Source organism: Microcaecilia unicolor, chromosome 4, assembly GCF_901765095.1.
Source record: "Microcaecilia unicolor chromosome 4, aMicUni1.1, whole genome shotgun sequence".
Classification (NCBI taxonomy): Eukaryota; Metazoa; Chordata; class Amphibia; order Gymnophiona; family Siphonopidae; genus Microcaecilia; species Microcaecilia unicolor.
In genome coordinates this window covers 12,821,259-12,839,922 of record NC_044034.1, presented here as the reverse complement: position 1 = coordinate 12,839,922, position 18,664 = coordinate 12,821,259, and the positions used below count along the sequence as shown (strand labels likewise).

General features: G+C 45.7%; 2 protein-coding genes across 6 annotated transcripts in view; one reads left to right on the top strand and one right to left on the bottom strand.

The window, feature by feature from the left end:
• Positions 1-18,664, bottom strand: part of LOC115468205 (E3 ubiquitin-protein ligase TRIM39-like) — a 1,720,076-nt gene that overhangs the window by 509,653 nt on the left and 1,191,759 nt on the right. The window lies entirely within an intron of this gene.
• Positions 1-18,664, top strand: part of LOC115468285 (E3 ubiquitin-protein ligase TRIM39-like) — a 179,342-nt gene that overhangs the window by 8,341 nt on the left and 152,337 nt on the right. For 4 of the 5 annotated variants that reach the window (XM_030199892.1, XM_030199891.1, XM_030199890.1 and 1 more), the window contains exons 4-5: positions 12,292-12,314; positions 14,345-14,454. The exons of the other annotated variant lie outside the window; for it this stretch is intronic. In XM_030199892.1, the coding sequence (XP_030055752.1) occupies positions 12,292-12,314; positions 14,345-14,454 (133 nt within the window). The remainder of the gene's footprint in view (positions 1-12,291; positions 12,315-14,344; positions 14,455-18,664) is intronic. 5 annotated transcript variants of the gene reach the window in all.

The following is an 18,664-nucleotide window of genomic DNA, read 5'->3' as shown; positions in this document are numbered from 1 at the left end:
CCAGCAGTATTTCCCGCCTCCAAACCACCAGTCCCGCCTCCCATCACCGGCTCTGGTACAGACCGTATAAGTCTGCCCTCCCCTATCCTCGCCTCCCAACCACCACCCCCTCTTCCCCCCAACTGCAGGAAAGTGCCACACTACCGAGGATATATCCCTGGGCTCAGCCACAGAGTGTGACCACCTGCAGCAGTTCTCTGCAGGTCATTCTTTTTTTTTTGTTGTCCTTTCTATTCCACCATCGGATCTTACTTACCCTGGTCTTTATTAACATCCGGACTTGCTCTGCCCTTAAGAGTGCTTATAAAAGCTGTTACAGTAAAAGGATTTGAATGTAGCCGTGTGAACGCAGTAGCCCTCAGTAAATGAACTTCCAGACCCACGGCAACACCCGGTCCTCCTGCGGTCCAAATAACTACTCGACGGCGTGGAAGAGCTGGGCGGTGCTGAAGTCAGAGCCGAGCGCTATGCGCAGGAAGGCAGCAGCGCATGCCCATAGGCGCCGATGCGCCAACGCGGTACGGCGCTAGTAAGGTTTTTTTTTTTAGAATCAACACTCGACCGGCAGCGCTGCGGCCGGCACGGCGCCCTTGAAGGCAGGCGCCCTCCTGCGGTGCTTACCCCACATACCGGGTTTGCACGGCCCTGCGTTCAATCAATCCTATCTTTCCTCCTAGAACTGGAAAAAAGAAGTGTACATCATCAGCATGAAACCTGTACTCTACCTTCAAATTCCTGAAAACTTTACCCAATGAAGCCATGTTAAATAATAAGGCAGAAAGTGCAGAGCCTTGTGGCACTCCCTTAATAACTGGCTTCATTGTAGATACCTCTCCCTTGCTAATTACTTGCATGTGACGACCCTTCAAAAAGGAAAAAAAACAGTTCCACACCGTTCCTCCAATCCCTATTCCTTTATGTTTCGATAACAAAAGATCATTATCAACTGTATCAAAAGCAGAAGACACATCCTAAGAGACAAGACAAAATGTATCACCTTCATCAATCCCTTGTGTTAATACATTTAAGGAGGACAATAATAAAGTTTCAACATTATGGCCTTCCCTAAAACCATATTGATAATCATCCAAACACTGAGTCAACTGTATACATTACTTCAATTGTCGAAAAACAAGTTTTTCAATTACCTTTAATATTATGGGAACCACAGTGATCGGTCTATAGTTACTTAATTCAGATGCATCTAAATGATCACCCTTTAATAGTGGTTTAACTGTAGAAAGCTTACATTTCCCTGGTACCACCCCAGAAGATAATGATTTCTCCACAATCAAGGACAGTGTTGGGGCTACCGCTGATGCCAACCCCCAAGATAACTGCAGCTGAACATGGATCAATCAAAGATTTTGTAGGTTTTAAAGAGGATACAACTTTAGCTACCTCTCGTTCTGTTGGCAAATCAAAGTCAGTCCAAACATCACTAATTCTCTCAACATCAATCATACCTATACTCCCAGTGTCTACCAATGATTTTTCTAAATTATCCACCTTCTGCAATAGATAAGCAGCAAAGTCCACAAGAGCAGGACCCCCCCTGAACAGAGCCATGCACCAACTGTCTCACAGTACTAAATAATTCCGTTGGTCTATTCAAAGCATTTTGAATTTTCAGTCCATAAAACTCATTGTTCTCATCCTCAAATAAAGACAGATATTCCAACAAGCGTAGCTTGTAACTCTCAACATCATCATTATCCTTAGTTTTTTGCCATAATCGTTCACTTTGATGCAAATTCCTCCACACCTACTGCACTGCAGGGCTCTTCCAAGGTCTTGACCTATAATCTTCCTTGAAACAAACTTCCTTCATTGGCACTACTATATCTAATGCTAACCTTAAGGAAGAATACCAGTCATCCACCAATTGGTCCAAAGAATCTTCCTTATTGAAAGTCAACATAGAGGGGTATAATCGAAAGGGGCGCCCAAGGTTTCCTGAGGATGTCCTTGCAGGACATCCCGGTGAAGGGGCGGGGAAACCCATATTATCAAAACAAGATGGGCGTCCATCTTTCGTTTTGATAATACGGTCGGGGACGCCCACATCGCGAAATTTAGATCGACCTTAGAGATGGTCGTCCCCGATTTTCGTTGATAATGGAAATCGAGTTGTCCATCTCAGAAATGACCAAATCCAAGCCATTTGGTCGTGTGAGGAGCCAGCATTTGTAGTGCACTGGCCCCCCCTGACATGCTAGTACACCAACCGGGCAACCTAGGGGGCATTGCAGTGGACTTCAAAAAAAGCTTCCAGGAACATAGCTCCCTTACCTTGTGTGCTGAGCCCCCCAAAACCCACTCCCCACAACTGTACAACACTACCATAGCCCTTATGGGTGAAGGGGGCACCTAGATGTGGGTACAGTGGGTTTCTGGTAGGTTTTGAAGGGCTCACATTTACCACCACAAGTGTAACAGATATGGGGGGGATGGGCCTGGGTCCGCCTGCCTGAAGTGCACTGCACCCACTAAAACTGCTCCAGGGACCTGCATACTGCTGTCTTGGAGCTGGGTATGACATTTGAGGCTGGCAAAAAATATTAAAAAAAAACTTTTTTGAGGGTGGGAGGGGGTTAGTGACCACTGGGGGAGTAAGGGGAGGTCATCCCCGATTCCCTCCGGTGGTCATCTGGTCATTTAGGGCACATTTTTGTGGCTTGGTCGTAACAAAAAAAGGACCAGCTAAAGTCATCCAAGTGTTCGTCAGGGACGCCCTTCTTTTTTCCATTATCGGTCGAGGACGCCCATGTGTTAGGCACGCCCCAGTCCCGCCTTCGCTACATCTCCAACACGCCCCCGTAAACTTTGGTTGTTCCCGCGACGGAAAGCAGTTGAGGAGGCCCAAAATCGGTTTTCGATTATGCCGATTTGAGCAACCCTGTGAGAAGGATGGCCATCTTGCGATTTGTGTCAAAAGATGGGCGTCCTTCTCTTTCAAAAATAAGCCTGATAGTTAACCATACCTTCCTCAGCTCATTTAATTTAAAATTGCTGTGCGCCAAACCTTTACTAGAACAGCCCTTATTTTGCACCTGACTACTATCAAGACTTATAGCAAAAAAAAATCAAAGCATGATCTGACCATCCCGCAGGTGTAATTACTGGATATCTTGATCCCGTAAAAATACCAGATCAAACACATGACCTGCAGGATGGGTTGTATCACGTACATTTTGTCCAAAAGATATGGCCTCCAAAGTCTGTAACAACATGGGATCCTTCCTCTGCATTACTTCCCCTGACATCTAAATCACTATATTAAAATCACCTAAAATACAAAGTCTTTCCAACTTAATAGACCAAGTGCACAAAATTCTATAAAAACAAGAACAATCAGATCTTATCACCCCTGAGGGACTATAAATTAAGCAAAAATTCACATTTGCTCCCGACAGTACCAGTAATTCACCAAATTCCATCACCTCTGAACAACATAATTTCAAGTTTAAAATTTTTCTAAAAATAATCAAAACTCCACCCCCTCTTATATCTCCTACGTGCCCACTCCCACCGATAACCTACCAGGAAACATTGATTCTCCAGAACTTTATCAGTATTCAGCAGCCACAATTCTGTGATATAAAAGACATCAAAATTCGTTCCCTCAATCATATCCCAAATTACTGCAAGTTTATTCCTAACTGACCTAGCATTCATCAAACCAATCAGCAATAATGAACTCAAACTCATTGAACTCAAAGTTGTTTGAGATAATGTCACAAATAAATAAATTATCCTGATGGCAAATCTTTCCCATGCACCAAATACACCCGCAGTATATTCTCACACTCACACTCACACTTATTTACAGATGCTCTTCAGCAGGACTATATACACTTTCTACAACGCTCCTGTCCATGTCTATTCCCGAGAAAAAGATTCCCAAAGACTGTGCTCCTCTCACTTGTATAGGTCCAGACCCGATGTATAGGTCCTGACCTCCCTGGGACACTGGGACAGACCAAAGGTCCATCAAGCCCATCATCCTATTTCCAACAGTGGCCAATCCAGGTCACAAATACCTGGCAAGATCCTGAAAAAGTTCAATACATTTTATGCTGCTTATCCCAGAAATAAGCAGTGGATTTTTCCCACCTTTACCACATTCTCTGGCAATGAATTCCAGAGTTTAATTACATGTTGAGTCCTAGTGTTTTTGGAAAAGTAAACAAAAGATTCACGTCTACCCGTTCCACTCTATTTTCTAGACCTCTATCATATCTCCCCTCTGCCGTCTTTTCTGCAAGCTAAAAAGCCCTTCCTTATATCGTCCCATCCCCTTTATCATTTTCGTTGCCCTTCTCTGTACCTTTTCTAATTCCACTCTTTTTTGAGATGCGGTGGCCAGAATTGAACACAATATTCGAGGTGTGGTCGCACTATGGAGCGATACAAAGGCATTATAAAATCCTCACTTTTGTTTTCCATTCCTTTCCTAATAATACCTAACATTCTATTTGCCTTCTTAGCCACCGCAGCACACTGAGCAGAAGGTTTCAACGTATCATCAACGATGACACCTAGATCCCTTTCTTGGTCTGTGACTCTTAACATGGAACCTTGCATGACATAGCTATAATTCGGGTTCCTGTTTCCCACATGCATCACTTTGCACTTGCTCACATTAAACGTCATCTGCCATTTAGACGCCCAGTCTCCCAGTCTCATAAGGTCCTCTTGTAATTTTTCACAATCCTCCCGCGATTTAACGACTTTGAATAACTTTGTGTCATCAGCAAATTTAATTACCTCACTAGTTACTCCCATCTCTAGGTCATTTATAAATATGTTAAAAAGCAGCGGTCCCAGCACAGACCCCTGAGGAACCCCACTATCTACTCTCCTCCATTGAGAATACTGACTATTTAACCCTACTCTATGTTTTCTTTTTTTTTACTTTAAAATGTTTTTATTGCATTTTGTTATATACTTGTACATTCGTAACCATTCAACCTGGAATAAACAACAATTCTTGAGTCGGACTCTCTACTGTATCAACCGATCAACCTCTTCGAACTACTTTGTCCGTTTGTGTACAATTATAACCAGCAGTCCATAACATTCACAGTTCTTCTTATCTGTATCGCTTAACGTTATCCCGACAGGCAGATTATCATCATACGTCTAAGTACATCCACATTATCTTCCCTTTAGACACCTCGGATTCCTCTATACCTTTCCCTCCACCCTTAGTACCCCCTGATTGTGCCCCTCATTAATTAAACTCTGTGTCTTTACCTGTTTCGCTCTCAGACTTCTGGCTAACATGGCGCTGGATTTATTAGCTAATTCAAAGAACTGTTGCTGGAGTCTCGTTCTCATATATTCCACCTCTACCATCTGCCCCTGTTCCAGTTCCCCCGATTTTCTGGTGGGTTCTTTCAAGTTTGCTTAAACGTTGCCGCAAAACCATCATCCTCTGTCCCCTCTCTCATTTTTTCCTGTCTCCCCATTTAATCAATATGCCCCGTACCACTGCCTTCATTGCGTCCCACAAAGTCCCATCCCCTACCTCCCCAGTATCGTTTAATCTCCAATATTCCTGTATACTGGCCTGCACCTCTTCCCTCACTGGTTCCTCTTCTAGGAGGGACTCATTAAGTTTCCACCTAGTGTTCCTTTTCCTACCACCCCATCCCTGCAATCTGATCCATACCATAGCATGGTCCGATATATGAATCGGTTCTATTTCAGTCTCCGCTATCATTGGTACCAAATTGCGATGTACCCACAACCCGTCAATCCTGGTGTAGGATTTCGCCGCATGGGAGTAGAACGTGTAACCCCTTTGTGTCCCCCTAACCATCCTCCAGCTGTCCACCAGCTCCATGTGGTTCAAAAGTTTTCGAAGCGCCTTTCTCCCCGGCCCTGACTGGTACCCTCCTCCTCCCGAGTGGTCTAGTCGTGCATCTGGTGCTATATTGAAATCCCCTCCCACTATTATCTGCCCCCTAGAAACCCTTGGATCTCTTCCCCTAATGTGTGGAAAAATTCCCCCTGTCCTGTATTTGGGGCATAGATGTTAATCAGCGTCACCTCCTTCCCTTGTATCAGTCCCCGTATGGCCAATCATCTCCCCGTAGTGTCCTTGAATTCCTTCGTTATGGTCATTCCACAGTTCTGTCGAATCAGTATAGCCACACCCCCAACCTTCCTCCCTCCTGCCCCCTGGTGTGCAACCACCTCATTATACACTCTAGTATGTAGCAAGTACCCGTATCTGGGTCTCAAATGGGTCTCTTGCAAGAATAGCACGTCACATCCCACCCTGTTGATCTCTTTTATTACCCTTGCTCTCTTCCCGGGGTTGTTAAGGCCATTCACATTCTAGGAACCCACCCTCAAGTCCTCCCCCTCCCCCTCTCTCCGCTCCCCCTCCCTTCCCTTTCCTTGCTCCAGACACTGCTTAGTCCATCGATTAGAAAGGACACTCCACACTTACCCCCCCGGGCCCCCAAATCCCCAGACCTCTGCCCCCCTTCCCTCCCCCGTTCCCCCCCTTTTAGAATATTAGATAGACATCTCCCCTCCCCCTCACACAGAGCCTCCCCCTCCTTAAACCAACTCACCACCACCCGTCAACTATAAACATAGTTCTTAACATAAACGTCCAACTTGTCCCAGCTCTCTGGCTGGTAGGTCATTAGGAGGCGCTTTTCTCGTTCCTCTTCCCTCTAGTGGTCGCCATCTGCCACGCCGAGTCCGCTCTTGGCTCCACATTCTCCGGTTGTTGCTTCTCTTGGGTTGGGAGTCCCTCACATCCCAGCTTCTTCAACGCCTCCCAGGCTTCTGTAGGTGTCTTCACCTTCCGTGACTTTCCTTCAACCGTGAGCCAAATCGCAAATGGGAAGAGCCATCTGTATCTAATCTCTTTAGCTCTCATGTGGCTGGTTACTTCTCCCATTGCTTTTCGCTTTTGCAACGTGGCTCCCGCCAAGTCCTGGTATATTCCAATCTTATAACCTTTCCAATGTATCACCTTTTGCTGCCTCGCCTTTGCCAAAATCTGTTCTTTAATAGGAAAGTCCAAAAAACAGGCTATGATGTCTCTCGGAGTGGATTCCCTCTGAGGGCCCGCACTGCGGTGTACTCTTTGCAAGCTTATGTTTCTTTGCCCAGCTGCGCCCTCGGGATTTAGAATATATTCACACAGTTCTTGTATCACCGCCTCACAGTTACTAAAAATGTCCAGATCGGGGACACCCTTAAACCGGAGGTTGTTGCGGCGGGATCGATTTTCCAAATCCTCCACCTGATCTTTTAATTGCTGGATCTCTATCACTGTCTTATGTGTCTCTATTTTTTCACTCCGAACCGCAGCCTGCACTGTTTCCATCTTCTCCTCTACTTCTTCCACCCGAGTCCCCAGGTCTCTGATCTCCGTCCGGATCTCTCTGAGTGTACCTTGGATATCCTTTCAGACCCCTTCCAGCTCTGACTTCAGCTCCTTAAACCAGCCCACCACATCTGCTTTGGTGATTTCTTCATTATTCTCCCCCTGCTCTCTGAGGGTGTCATCTTCTAAGTCCGAGGGGATCGTGACCATTTTGTCCCCTCCCTGAGTGTTTCCTGCTGCCTCCAGTTTCGCCTTTCCCCCCTGGTCTGCAGCGTATCAGAATTTTTCTAGACTCTTTTTCGGTGGCATCCTTTATCCCCTTTTGTCGGAGCTTAATGTGCTGAAAAGTCTCTTGGCTCTGGGTGCCCGTGCTCTTGCACTGTCCCCCCTGTTTATACGGTGTGCTGATTTATGTCCTCTTTATATGTCGCCTGGGGCACTGTCCCCTCTGGGTGTAGGTGAAACTTCAAGGATAGTTCCGGGAGCTCTTTGCACTCTCTTCCACCGTCCGCTCCAGCCTTCCAGACCTTGTTAGTATGGGATCTGATTACCCAGAGGTCTTCTTAATCTTTGGCTCTTGTAGCAGTAGCCCGATTTCCACTCCGTCCGGGGGGGGGGCCAGGGCCTCTGCTGCTTTACCGACTGAGTTCCTGTGCCCTGCTTTTCACTTTATCCCCCAGTGCCCTGAATTTGCCTGGTGCTTCTTCTAGTCCCCTACTGTGCTCTGCAGGGGGGGGGGGGGCGTTCGCACCTCCTCTCCTTCTCCTCCCCAAGCTCTGATCTCCACCTCTACTGCTCACTGCTGGATTCCTCTGCACACCCCAGCCTCCACCGCTCCGATCTCAACGCTTCCCTACTCACAGCGTCTGGGACTCCTTCGGGGCACTCTGCTCTTCTCACTGCCGTCTCCCGTCTCGTATTTCGCATCCTGCGGGGTAGCGCCGCACATTTCCGGCCGCCATCTTGAATCATGCAGCATGCCAGTCACGCTCCCGACTCTCCCCGCTGTTCCCAGGCATTTTGGGTGGCGTTACCTGTGCCCCGATGCTCCCGCCAGCCTCCGCCAGCGATCCTTACCGTCGGGGAGAGTCCCACGCCCGCGGAATCGGGGGCCTCGATCGGGGTTCGGTGGAGCTCACCTCCCGGCGGCCATCTTGTCCCTCGGCTCCACCGGAAGTTCCTACTCTGTTTTCTATCCTTTTTTTAATCCACAATAGGACACCACCACCTATCCCATGACTTTCCAATTTCTTCTGGAGACTTTCATGATTTCCCGGATCCCCTCTGGAACCTTTTTTAAATATCAGTGTTACATTGGCTACCCTCCAATCTTCCAGTACCACGCTTGATTTTAAAGATAAATTACATATTACTAACAATAGTTCCGTCAGTTCATTTTTCAATTCTATCAGTACTCTGGGATGAATACCATCCAGTCCAGGTGATTTCCTACTCTTCAATTTGTCAAATTGTCTCATTACATCTTCCAGGTTTATAGAGACTTCATTCAGTTTCTCTGACTTGTCAGCTTAGAATACCATTTCTGGCACCAGTATCTTTCCCAAATCTTCCTCGGTGAAGACCAAAGCAAAGAATTCATTTAATCTCTCCGCTATGGCTTTGTCTTCCCTGAGTGCCCCTTTTACCCCTCGATCATCTAGCGTTCCAACCAATTCTTTTGCCGGCTTCTTGATTTTATTATACCTAAAATTTTTTACTATGTGTTTTTGCCTCCAACACAATCTTTTTTTCGAAGTCCTTCTTTGCCTTCTTTATCAGCGCTTTGCATTTGACTTGACATTCCTTATGCTGTTTCTTTTCAGTCAGTTCTTTCTTCCATTTTCTGAAGGATTTTCTTTTAGTTCTAGTAGCTTTTTTCACCTCACTTTTGTTTTTATGTGGGTGGTCTAGTCCCCCAAAGGTCCCCTCTAGTATGTAGGTTTGTTGCCCACACACTAGAGTGAACCTCCCCGGGAAGGCTGTCCCTAATGATCTGGCTCCGTGGATGTATAGAAAGGTATAAGTGTTCCCAGTTACCTATATTCACCTCAGAAGTTAGTAAATCAAATAAGGAAAGGAGAATATATGTTTTGCAGAGATAGAAGATTTATTTCTTAGCCATGCAAGTACAAAGCAATCAGGAACATCAATAAGACTGGAGATCTGACTGACAGCATCTCTGGATAGCATCTGGGACTTCTCCAACCCCGCCCAATTTTGCTGCCCCTCTTATACTTTCCTGGCTGCATTCAAACCAATGGCTTTCCATTGACTTCAGTGTTAAAGGTTGTTTGCCCCAAACTTGCCTGACCACAACAGATGGTCCCAACTGAGTATAACCACAAACTTCCCTGTCCTCAGTGTACTTCCCTGTTTCCCACACTCAGCACCTGGCTAGGCTTCTAATTTCCTACGTCAGAGCTGCTTGCACAACTGCCCACTGTAAAAGAAGCCTCTTCTAATTTTGATAAAAGAAGCCATCTTACAGATGAGAGAATCCATTTTGTAACTACAGGTTCCATTTTGTTCTCAAATTCCTTGACCAATCTTTCCCAATTTAGACTATTTAAGCCTCAATCTGAGCTAAAAACTAGGCCATGCTATTCCAGCAACTCCTAATCATACTGGCCATCAGATTTCTGACTTAGCCAGATTGTTTAATAGCCTGAACTAAGGTTTTAATTCTCCCACCCCTTCCGGTGGGGGCTCCTGGCTGTACCATATTTATACACTTTTTAACCATGCCGGCTGTCATTTGGTCTTCCTCCCTCCTATTTTAATACACGGAATATATTTGGCCTGGGCTTCCAAGATGGTATTTTTGAACAGCATCCACATCTGATGTAAATTTTTGACCCTCGCAGCCGCTCCTCTAGCTCCAAAGCTAAAATCAAATCTAAGGACTAGTCTAGAATTTGTCCTTCCTATATCAGCTGCTCCATAAAGCAATCCTTGATTTCATCAAGGAATTTTACCTCCCTAGCATTCCCTGATGTTACATTTACCCAGTCAATATTGGGGTATTTGAAATCACCCCTTATTATCGTGTTGCCCGGTTTGTTTGCGTCCCTAATTTCCGATAACATTTCTACATCCATCTGTTCATCCTGTCCAGGCGGACGATAGTACGCTCCTATCACTATCCTTTTCCCCTTTACATTGGAATTTCAATCCACAGGGATTCCAAGATGTGTTTTGTTTCCTGCAGAATTTTCAATCTAAATGATTCAAGGCCCTCCTTTACCTAGAATGCTACCCCTCCACCAATTCGATCCACCCTATCACTACGATATAACTTGTACCCTGGTATGACAGTGTCCCACTGGTTATCCTCCTTCCACCAGGTCTCAGAGATTCCTATTATGTCTAATTTTTCATGTAGTGCAATATATTCTAACTCTCTCATCTTATTTCTTAGGCTTCTGGCATTCGCATATAGACATTTCAAACTATGTTTGTTGTTCCTATTTACATCATGCTCAGTACTTGACTGTATTAAATTGCAATCTTTTGTCTGATTTTTATTTAAGGACACCTGATCTACTATGGTCTCTTTTGCAACCTCACTATCGGGATACCCTATCTTCCCTATTTTGTTGATATCTTTGAAAGATACCTTATCCCGAACCATGCGCTTTTGAGCGACTGTCGGCCTTCCCCTAGTCTCTAGTTTAAAAGCTGCTCTATCTCCTTTTTAAACACCAATGCCAGCAGCCTGGTCCCACCCTGGTTAAGGTGGAGCCCATCTTTTCGAAACAGGCTCTCCCTTCCCCATAATGTTACCTAGTTCCTAACAAATCTAAAACCCTCCTCCCTGCACCATCATCTCATCCACGCATTGAGACTCCAGAGCTCTGCCTGTCTTTTGGGCCCTGCACGTGGAAGGGGTAGCATTTCAGAAAATGCTACCCTAGAGGATCTGGATTTGAGCTTTCTTCCTAGGAGCCTAAATTTGGCTTCAGAACCTCTCTCCCACATTTTCCTATGTCATTGGTACCCATATGTACCAAGACAGCCGACTCCTCCCCAGCTCTATCTAAAATCCGATCTAGGTGACGCGTGAGGGTCTGTAGTGTGTGGGAGGGGGCAGCAATTGCAGCAGTGTGGGGGGGAGGGGCTGTGATGTGCATGAGGGAGGTAGTGGGAGCAGTGGCTGGGGGTGCCTTGATGACCCTTACTGCCCGGGGGTCCTGACCACTGTCAGTCTGCCCCTGCTTCTATTAATGCCAAACTAACAGGGGATTACATAAATAACAGACATGAAGACTACAAATGTTCATTTTCAAAAGTTATGTATACTGTAGGGTCAGTAGAGAGGGACTATGCAACTTTTTTACAACGTTGATGTTTTTCATGTTCTACAGCCTAAAAAGTGTGGGTATGTGATTTCTGGGGTCAATTACTTTTTTTTTTTAATTGATAAACATTTCTCATTTTTTAAAGATGTAGTTAGTCCATTCCAGAGGCTGAAATTTAGCAGAATTATACAGTTGATATCCCTCTAGCCTCTGGTAGATAGAAGTCACTTACTCCACTTTTGATACCTTTTCATCCAGACATCACAACTCTACTTCTGCCCAAACCAGGCCCCTGAGAATGTCTACATGCAGATCACTGATCAGAGCCACTAAGGAGGTTTCAGTACTGCGCCCCATCCAAAAGTGTGATTGATTGGCATGAAGGACTTGAAAAGTTGCCCAAGTATCAATTTCTCTACAATGTAGGAGATAAATGGTAGGTTGATACATTTGTTTTCATAATGAGGTTGGGTGTTTTTTAAATAGGTTTTTGGATGTTGATCATAGAAATGGCATCAAAATTTTGTAGCTGTTGTATGATTGAGCAGAACTGTGAGTAGAGTATCATAATGTATAATGTGTTCTCATAAACTGTGAAATCTAACTAGAAATATTCTCTGTCTCGTTTCCCTTTAGGATGTAAAGGATGCTCTGAGCAGGTACAAGTTCGTTTTCTGTCCATTTCATTGTGGCTGGGTGGGTTTGAGTGAGGAAGAAAGGACTTAATCAATTGGTGAGAAGGAGAGAGATTTGAGATTGAGAATGGGAGAGTGGGAGGTGGGCTTGAGTGAGGAGAGGGAGAGTTAAGGTGTGGAGGAAGCACTGAGAAATGAAGGGGAAGAGATGGAGGAGAGGAGAGGACAATTACAGACTTACCATCCCTTCCCCCTGACTCTCCCCTTTTCATCCCTGTACTGACAGAACTTCTCTCCCACCAACCTCCCTGATATCTCCTCTCTTCCTGTCCTGACCTATTTGACCCTCCATTAATCCTCTCTTCATTCCCCACCAAACTTCACTCTGTGAATCTCCTTTCCACCTCTATCCTGCCAGTGGTGCTGCCCCTAGTGCAGAAGGAGGTGCTGGTGATGGTCTCAGCTCTGACACCGTCTGTAACAGAGTAATTCTATAAAAATGTGTTTATATTTCTATGAAGGGTTAATAAACATGTGGATAATGGGGAGCCAGTCAATATTGTTTATCTGGATTTTCAGAAGACATTTTGTAAAGTACCCCAGTACCCCTTGAATATCTCTTGAGGAAACTAAAAAGTCATGGGATAGAAGACAATGTCCTATCATGGAGTGGAGGGGTGGCCTAGTGGTTAGAGCACTAGTCTTGCAATCCAGAGGTGGCCAGTTCAAATCCCACTGTTGCTCCTTGTGATCTTGGGCAAGTTACTTAACTCTAAATTGTCTTAGGTACAAACCTAGATTGTGAGCCTTCCAGGCACAGAGAAATGTCCAATGTACCTGAATGTAACACACCTTGAGCTACTACCTGAAAAAGGTGGGAGCAAAATCTAAATAAATAAAGATTGTGGGTTAAGAACTGGTTAAAAGATAGAAAACAAAGTAGGGTTAAATGGAGAAGAGTAATTAATGGGGTTCTTCAGGGTCTGTGCTGGGACCCCTACTTATTTAGAAATGGGACTAATGAGTGGGGTGATTAAATTTGCTGAGGACATAATGTTATTGTAAGTTCTTAAAACACAAGAGGAATGTGAAAAATTGCAAGAGGACCTTACATGACTGGGAAACAGAATCCAACTGGTAGATGACATTTAGATCTAGATTCTATAAATCTAAAACATCTAAGTGAAAAACGCACAAAATTAAGACAGTGGGGCACCCTAGGAAGTCCCAGGTAAACATCTTACCGCTGCCCCATTATCTCATATAGTAGTCTTCCAAAACCCACCAAAAAACTACTGTTCACAACTACAATAGCCCTTATAGCTCCAGGTGTCACCTATATGTAGCTTTTGGCACAGTTTGGAGGGCTGACACTTTCCACCACAAGTGTAACAGATAGAGTGAGATATGGGGGTCATGCCTTAATCCCGCCAGTAGTCATTTGGTCATTTAAGGCACCTTTTTGTGACTTAGCTGTGATAGTGGAGGAGTGGCCTAGTGGTTAGGGTGGTGGTCTCTGGTCTTGAGGAACTGAGTTCAATTCCCACTTCAGGCACAGCTCCTTGTGACTCTGGGCAAGTCACTTAACCCTCCATTGCCCAAGGTACAAATAAGTACCTGTATATGTAAGCAGCATTGAGCCTGTCATGAGTGGGAAAGCACGGGGTACTAATGTAACTAAAACAAATCTAGACCCAAACATCTAAATTGTAGCCCAGGACATTTTTGGTTTTTTTCATTATGGCAGAAAAGCATCCGAGTGTTAGGAATGCCCAAATCCTGCCCCTAACACACCCCCTTGTGATTTGAATGTAATGCCGGTGAACTGCATAGCAAAATCTTTAACAATGGGTTTCAAAAATAGTGATTTGGGCATTTTGGCAAGGAAAATGTCCAAATGCCACTTTTTGAATGTTTTCCTGTTTCAAAAATGAGTCCCATAATCACAGAAAACTGATTGCTCATGGTATATTTCATTCCTTCCACTGTTCACATCTCTGTCCCCTGGTAGTGAACATCTCTCAGAATAATCACCATCATTCTCTAACACATAGGTGTCAGAAAATGACGTTTCCAGTACCAGAGGCTGTTTCTACTGATATGAAACTGGGTTTCCAATTGAGCTTCCCTCAGCAGCTGAAGAAATGGATTAGAAAATTTGAAGGTGAGGAATTGATGTATTTTTAATTTGGTTTGTCATAAGAACATATGAGTAGCCATACTGGCTCAGACCAGTGGTCCATCTAGCCCAGTTTCCTGTTTTCCAAACAGTGGCCAAGCCAGGTTGCAAGTATCTGGCAGAAACCCAAATCGTGGCAACAATCCATACTACAAATCCCAGGGCAAGCAGTTGCTTCCCATGTCTGTCTCAATAGCTGACTATGGACTTTTCCTCCAGGAATTTGTCCAAACCTTTTTTAAACCCAGATACTCTAACTGCTGTCACCACCTCCTCTGGCAACGAGTTCCAGAGCTTAACTATTCGTTGAGTGAAAAATTATTTCCTCTTATTTGTTTTAAAAGTATTTCCATGTTACTTAGAGTGCCCCCTAGTCTTTCTACTTTTGGAATGAGTAAAAGAAATCGATTTACTTCTACTTGTTCTACACCACTCAGAATTTTGTAGACCTCAATCATATCTCCCCTCAGCAGGGCCGGTCAAACCCAGTAAGCGGGGTAAGCACCGCAGGGGGGCACCTGCCTTCAAGGGCGCCGCTGTGGCGCTGCGCTGCCATACCGCACCGCCCTTGGGGCTTTAAATCTTTTTAATTTACCTCCGTCCCAGCAGCCGCGTCATTTGAAAGCCCTGCCCCTTCTCTAGCCTTCCCTCCCTTCATGAGTTTGTTCCGCAGAGTCCCGCCTTCTGATGTCATTTCCTCGAGGGCGGGACTCTGATGGAACAAACTGACAAAGGAAGGGAAGGCTAGAGACGGGGCAGGGCTTTCAAATGACATGGCTGCTGGGACGGAGGTAAATTTAAAAAGATTTAAACCACGCAGGGAAGAAAAAGGGGGGTGTTGGGGGGCAGAAGAGGGCGGGCAGGTGGCCATAAATGGGAGGGAGATGGGGATGAAGGAGAATCGCTGGACAGGGGCAAGGTGGGAGAAAAGAGAAAGGAGATGCGGGGGGGGGGGGGGGGGGTCTGCAGGGGGGCACCAGAAACCCTAGGACCGGCCCTGCCCCTCAGCCATCTCTTTTCCAAGCTGAAGAGCCCTAACCTCTTTAGCCTTTCCTCATACGAGAGGAGTTCCATTCCCTTTATCATTTTAGTTGCTCTTCTTTGAACCTTTTCTAATTCCGCTATATCTTTTTTGAGATACGGCGATCAGAACTGAATGCAGTACTCAAAGTGCGGATGCACCATGGAGCGATACAAAGGCATCATAGTATTTTCAGTCTTACTCACCATCCCTTTCCTAATGATTCCTAGCATCCTGTTTGCTTTTTGGGCTGCCGCTGCACACTGAGCTGAAGATTTCAGTGTATTAACTACGACGACACCCAGATCTTTTTCTTGAGCGCTGACCACCAAGGTGGACCATAGCATCAAATGCTCTGGATGATTCCAATAAAAATGTGTAGAAATAAAAGTATGAATCTGAGAAACAGACACCGCAGTAAAATGCAGTGTTACATTGTTCACCCCGTAGTAAATTATAGTGTTACATTGTTCACTTCACAGTAGGACACAATCCAGCTCATTTTCAAAAGTGATCGCCGGCCATCTTCCGACACAAATCGGGAGATGGCCGGCGATCTCCTGAAACCGGCCAAATCGGTATAATCGAAAGCCGATTTTGGCCGGATTGAACTGCTTTCCGTCTCGGAGCCGGCGAAACATCAAGGGGGCGTGTCCACAGAGTAGTGAAAGCAGGACGGGGGCGGGACAGTGGCATGCTCACAAGATGGCCAACTTTGCCCAATAATGGAAAAAAAAAGCCAGGCTTGACGAGCATTTCGCCGGCCTTACTTGGTCCCTTTTTTTCCATGACCAAGCTTCAAAAAGGAGCCCCAAATGACCACCGGAGGGAATCAGAGATCACCTCCCCTTACTCCCCCAGTGGTCACCAACCCCCTCCCACCCAAAAAAATAACTTTTTTGCCAGCCTCAAATGTCATATCCAGCTCCCTGACAGCAGTATGCAAGTCCCTGGAGCAGTTTTTAATGGGTGCGGTGCACTTCGGGCAGGTGGACCCAGGCCCATCCCCCCCTACCTGTTACACTTGTGGTGGTAAATGGGAGCCCTTCAACCCCCCCCCCCCAAACCCACTGTACCCCACATATAGGTGCCCCCTTCACCCCTTAGGGCTATGATAATAGTGTAGAGTTGTGGGGAGTGGGTTTTGGGGTGGATTTGGAGGGCTCAGTCCCCAAGGTAAGGGAGCTATGCACCTGGGAACTATTTCTATTTATTATTTTATTTTTAGAAGTGCCCCCTAGGGTGCCCGGTTGGTGTCCTGACATGTGAGGGGGGCCAGTGCACTACAAATGCTGGCTCCTCCCACAACCAAATGCCTTGGATTTGGCAGGGTTTGAGATCACTGCAAAAACCGATGCCGGCCATCTCAAACCCGGCCAGCTCTGACATTTGGCCGGGCCCAACCGTATTAGCGAAGAAAAAGATGGCCGGCCATCTTTTTCGAAAATACGGTTGGCTCCGCCCACTTACGGAGCTGGCCCCGGACATAGCCGCCCATAGAGATGGCCGGCATTGTTCGATTATGCCCCTCAATGTTACATTGTTCAGTCTCCAGGAAACTACAGTGTTCCACTGTTCAGCCCATATATAGCAAAATAGTGAAGATGACTCAAAAATAAGTGAACGGCGCTCCAGATGATAAAACTGTTTATTAAAAGATGAATGAGATTCGACATAGCTGTGTTTCGGCCGACTTGGCCTGCATCAGGAGTTTATTAAAATAAACATAAAAATAAAAAGAATAATACAAGTGAATTGTCTCATGAACTTAATGACATTTTGTGTACAGGCAAGAGATGAAAGGAAAACAGTATATATTGCATCAATAAAATATAAACCTAAATGAAAATTGTTGTACAAAAACTATTAAAATTTTTTTTTTTAATGTGGATTTCGGAAGAACCTACTGAAAGAGGCATGGAGGGGCATAATCGAACGGGACGCCCATCTTTAAGGGCGCCCATCTCCGAGGGCATCCCCGTGAAGTGGCGGGGCAACCCGTATTATCGAAACGAGATGGGCGTCCATCTTTCGTTTCGATAATACGGTCGGGGATGCCCAAATCTCACTATTTAGGTCGACCTTAGAGATGGTCGACCTAAATGGTGAGTTTGCCGACCTAAGAGATGGGCGACCTTGGTTTTTGGCCGATAATGGAAACCGAGGACGCCCATCTCAAAAATGACCAAATCCAAGCCCTTTGGTTGAGGGAAGGGCCAGCATTCTTAGTGCACTGGTCCCCCTGACATGCCAGGACACCAACCGGGCACCCTAGGGGGCACTGCAGTGGACTTCACAAATTGGTCCCAAGTGCATAGCTCCCTTACCTTGTGTGTTGGGCCCCCCAAACCCCACTACTCACAATTGTACACCACTACGATAGCCCTAAGGTGTGAAGGGGGGCACCTACATGTGGGTACAGTGGGTCTCGGGTGGGTTTTGAAGGGCTCACATTTACCACCACAAGTGTAACAGGTAGGGGGGGATGGGCCTGGGTCCGCCTGCCTGAAGTGCACTGCACCCACTAAAACTGCTCCAGGGACCTGCATACTGCTGCAATGGACCTGAGTATGACATTTGAGGCTGGCATAGAGGCTGGCAAAAAAAGTTTTTAAAGTTCTTTTTTTGAGGGTGGGAGGGGGTTAGTGACCACTGGGGGAGTAAGGGGAGGTCATCCCCGATTCTCTCCGGTGATCATCTGGTCAGTTCGGGCACCTCTTTGTGCCTTAGTAGTAAGAAAAACAGGACCATTATGAGTCAAGGACGTCCATGTGTTAGGCACAGCCAAATCCAGCCTTTGCTACGCCTCCGACATGCGCCCGCGGACTTTGGTTGTCCCCACGACGGAAAGCAGTTGGGGACGCCCAAAATCAGCTTTCGATTATGCTGATTTGGGCGACCCTGTGAGAAGGATGCCCATCTTCTGAATTGTGTCGAAAGATGGGCGTCCTTCTCTTTCGAAAATAAGCGTGCTAGTGTTTCACATCTACAATACCACAAATTAGCAATATCGATCCATTATCAGTACTAAAGGTGAATGTTTAAAACAAGCTGAATTAAAATAAGCTAACTTGAAAATCATATCGTTACGGTGAATGTTGAAAATCAGTGATAAAGAGTGACTAATGCACCAGAGTAATTCAAGTGTGAAAACTGAAAAGAAGCCGTCAAACC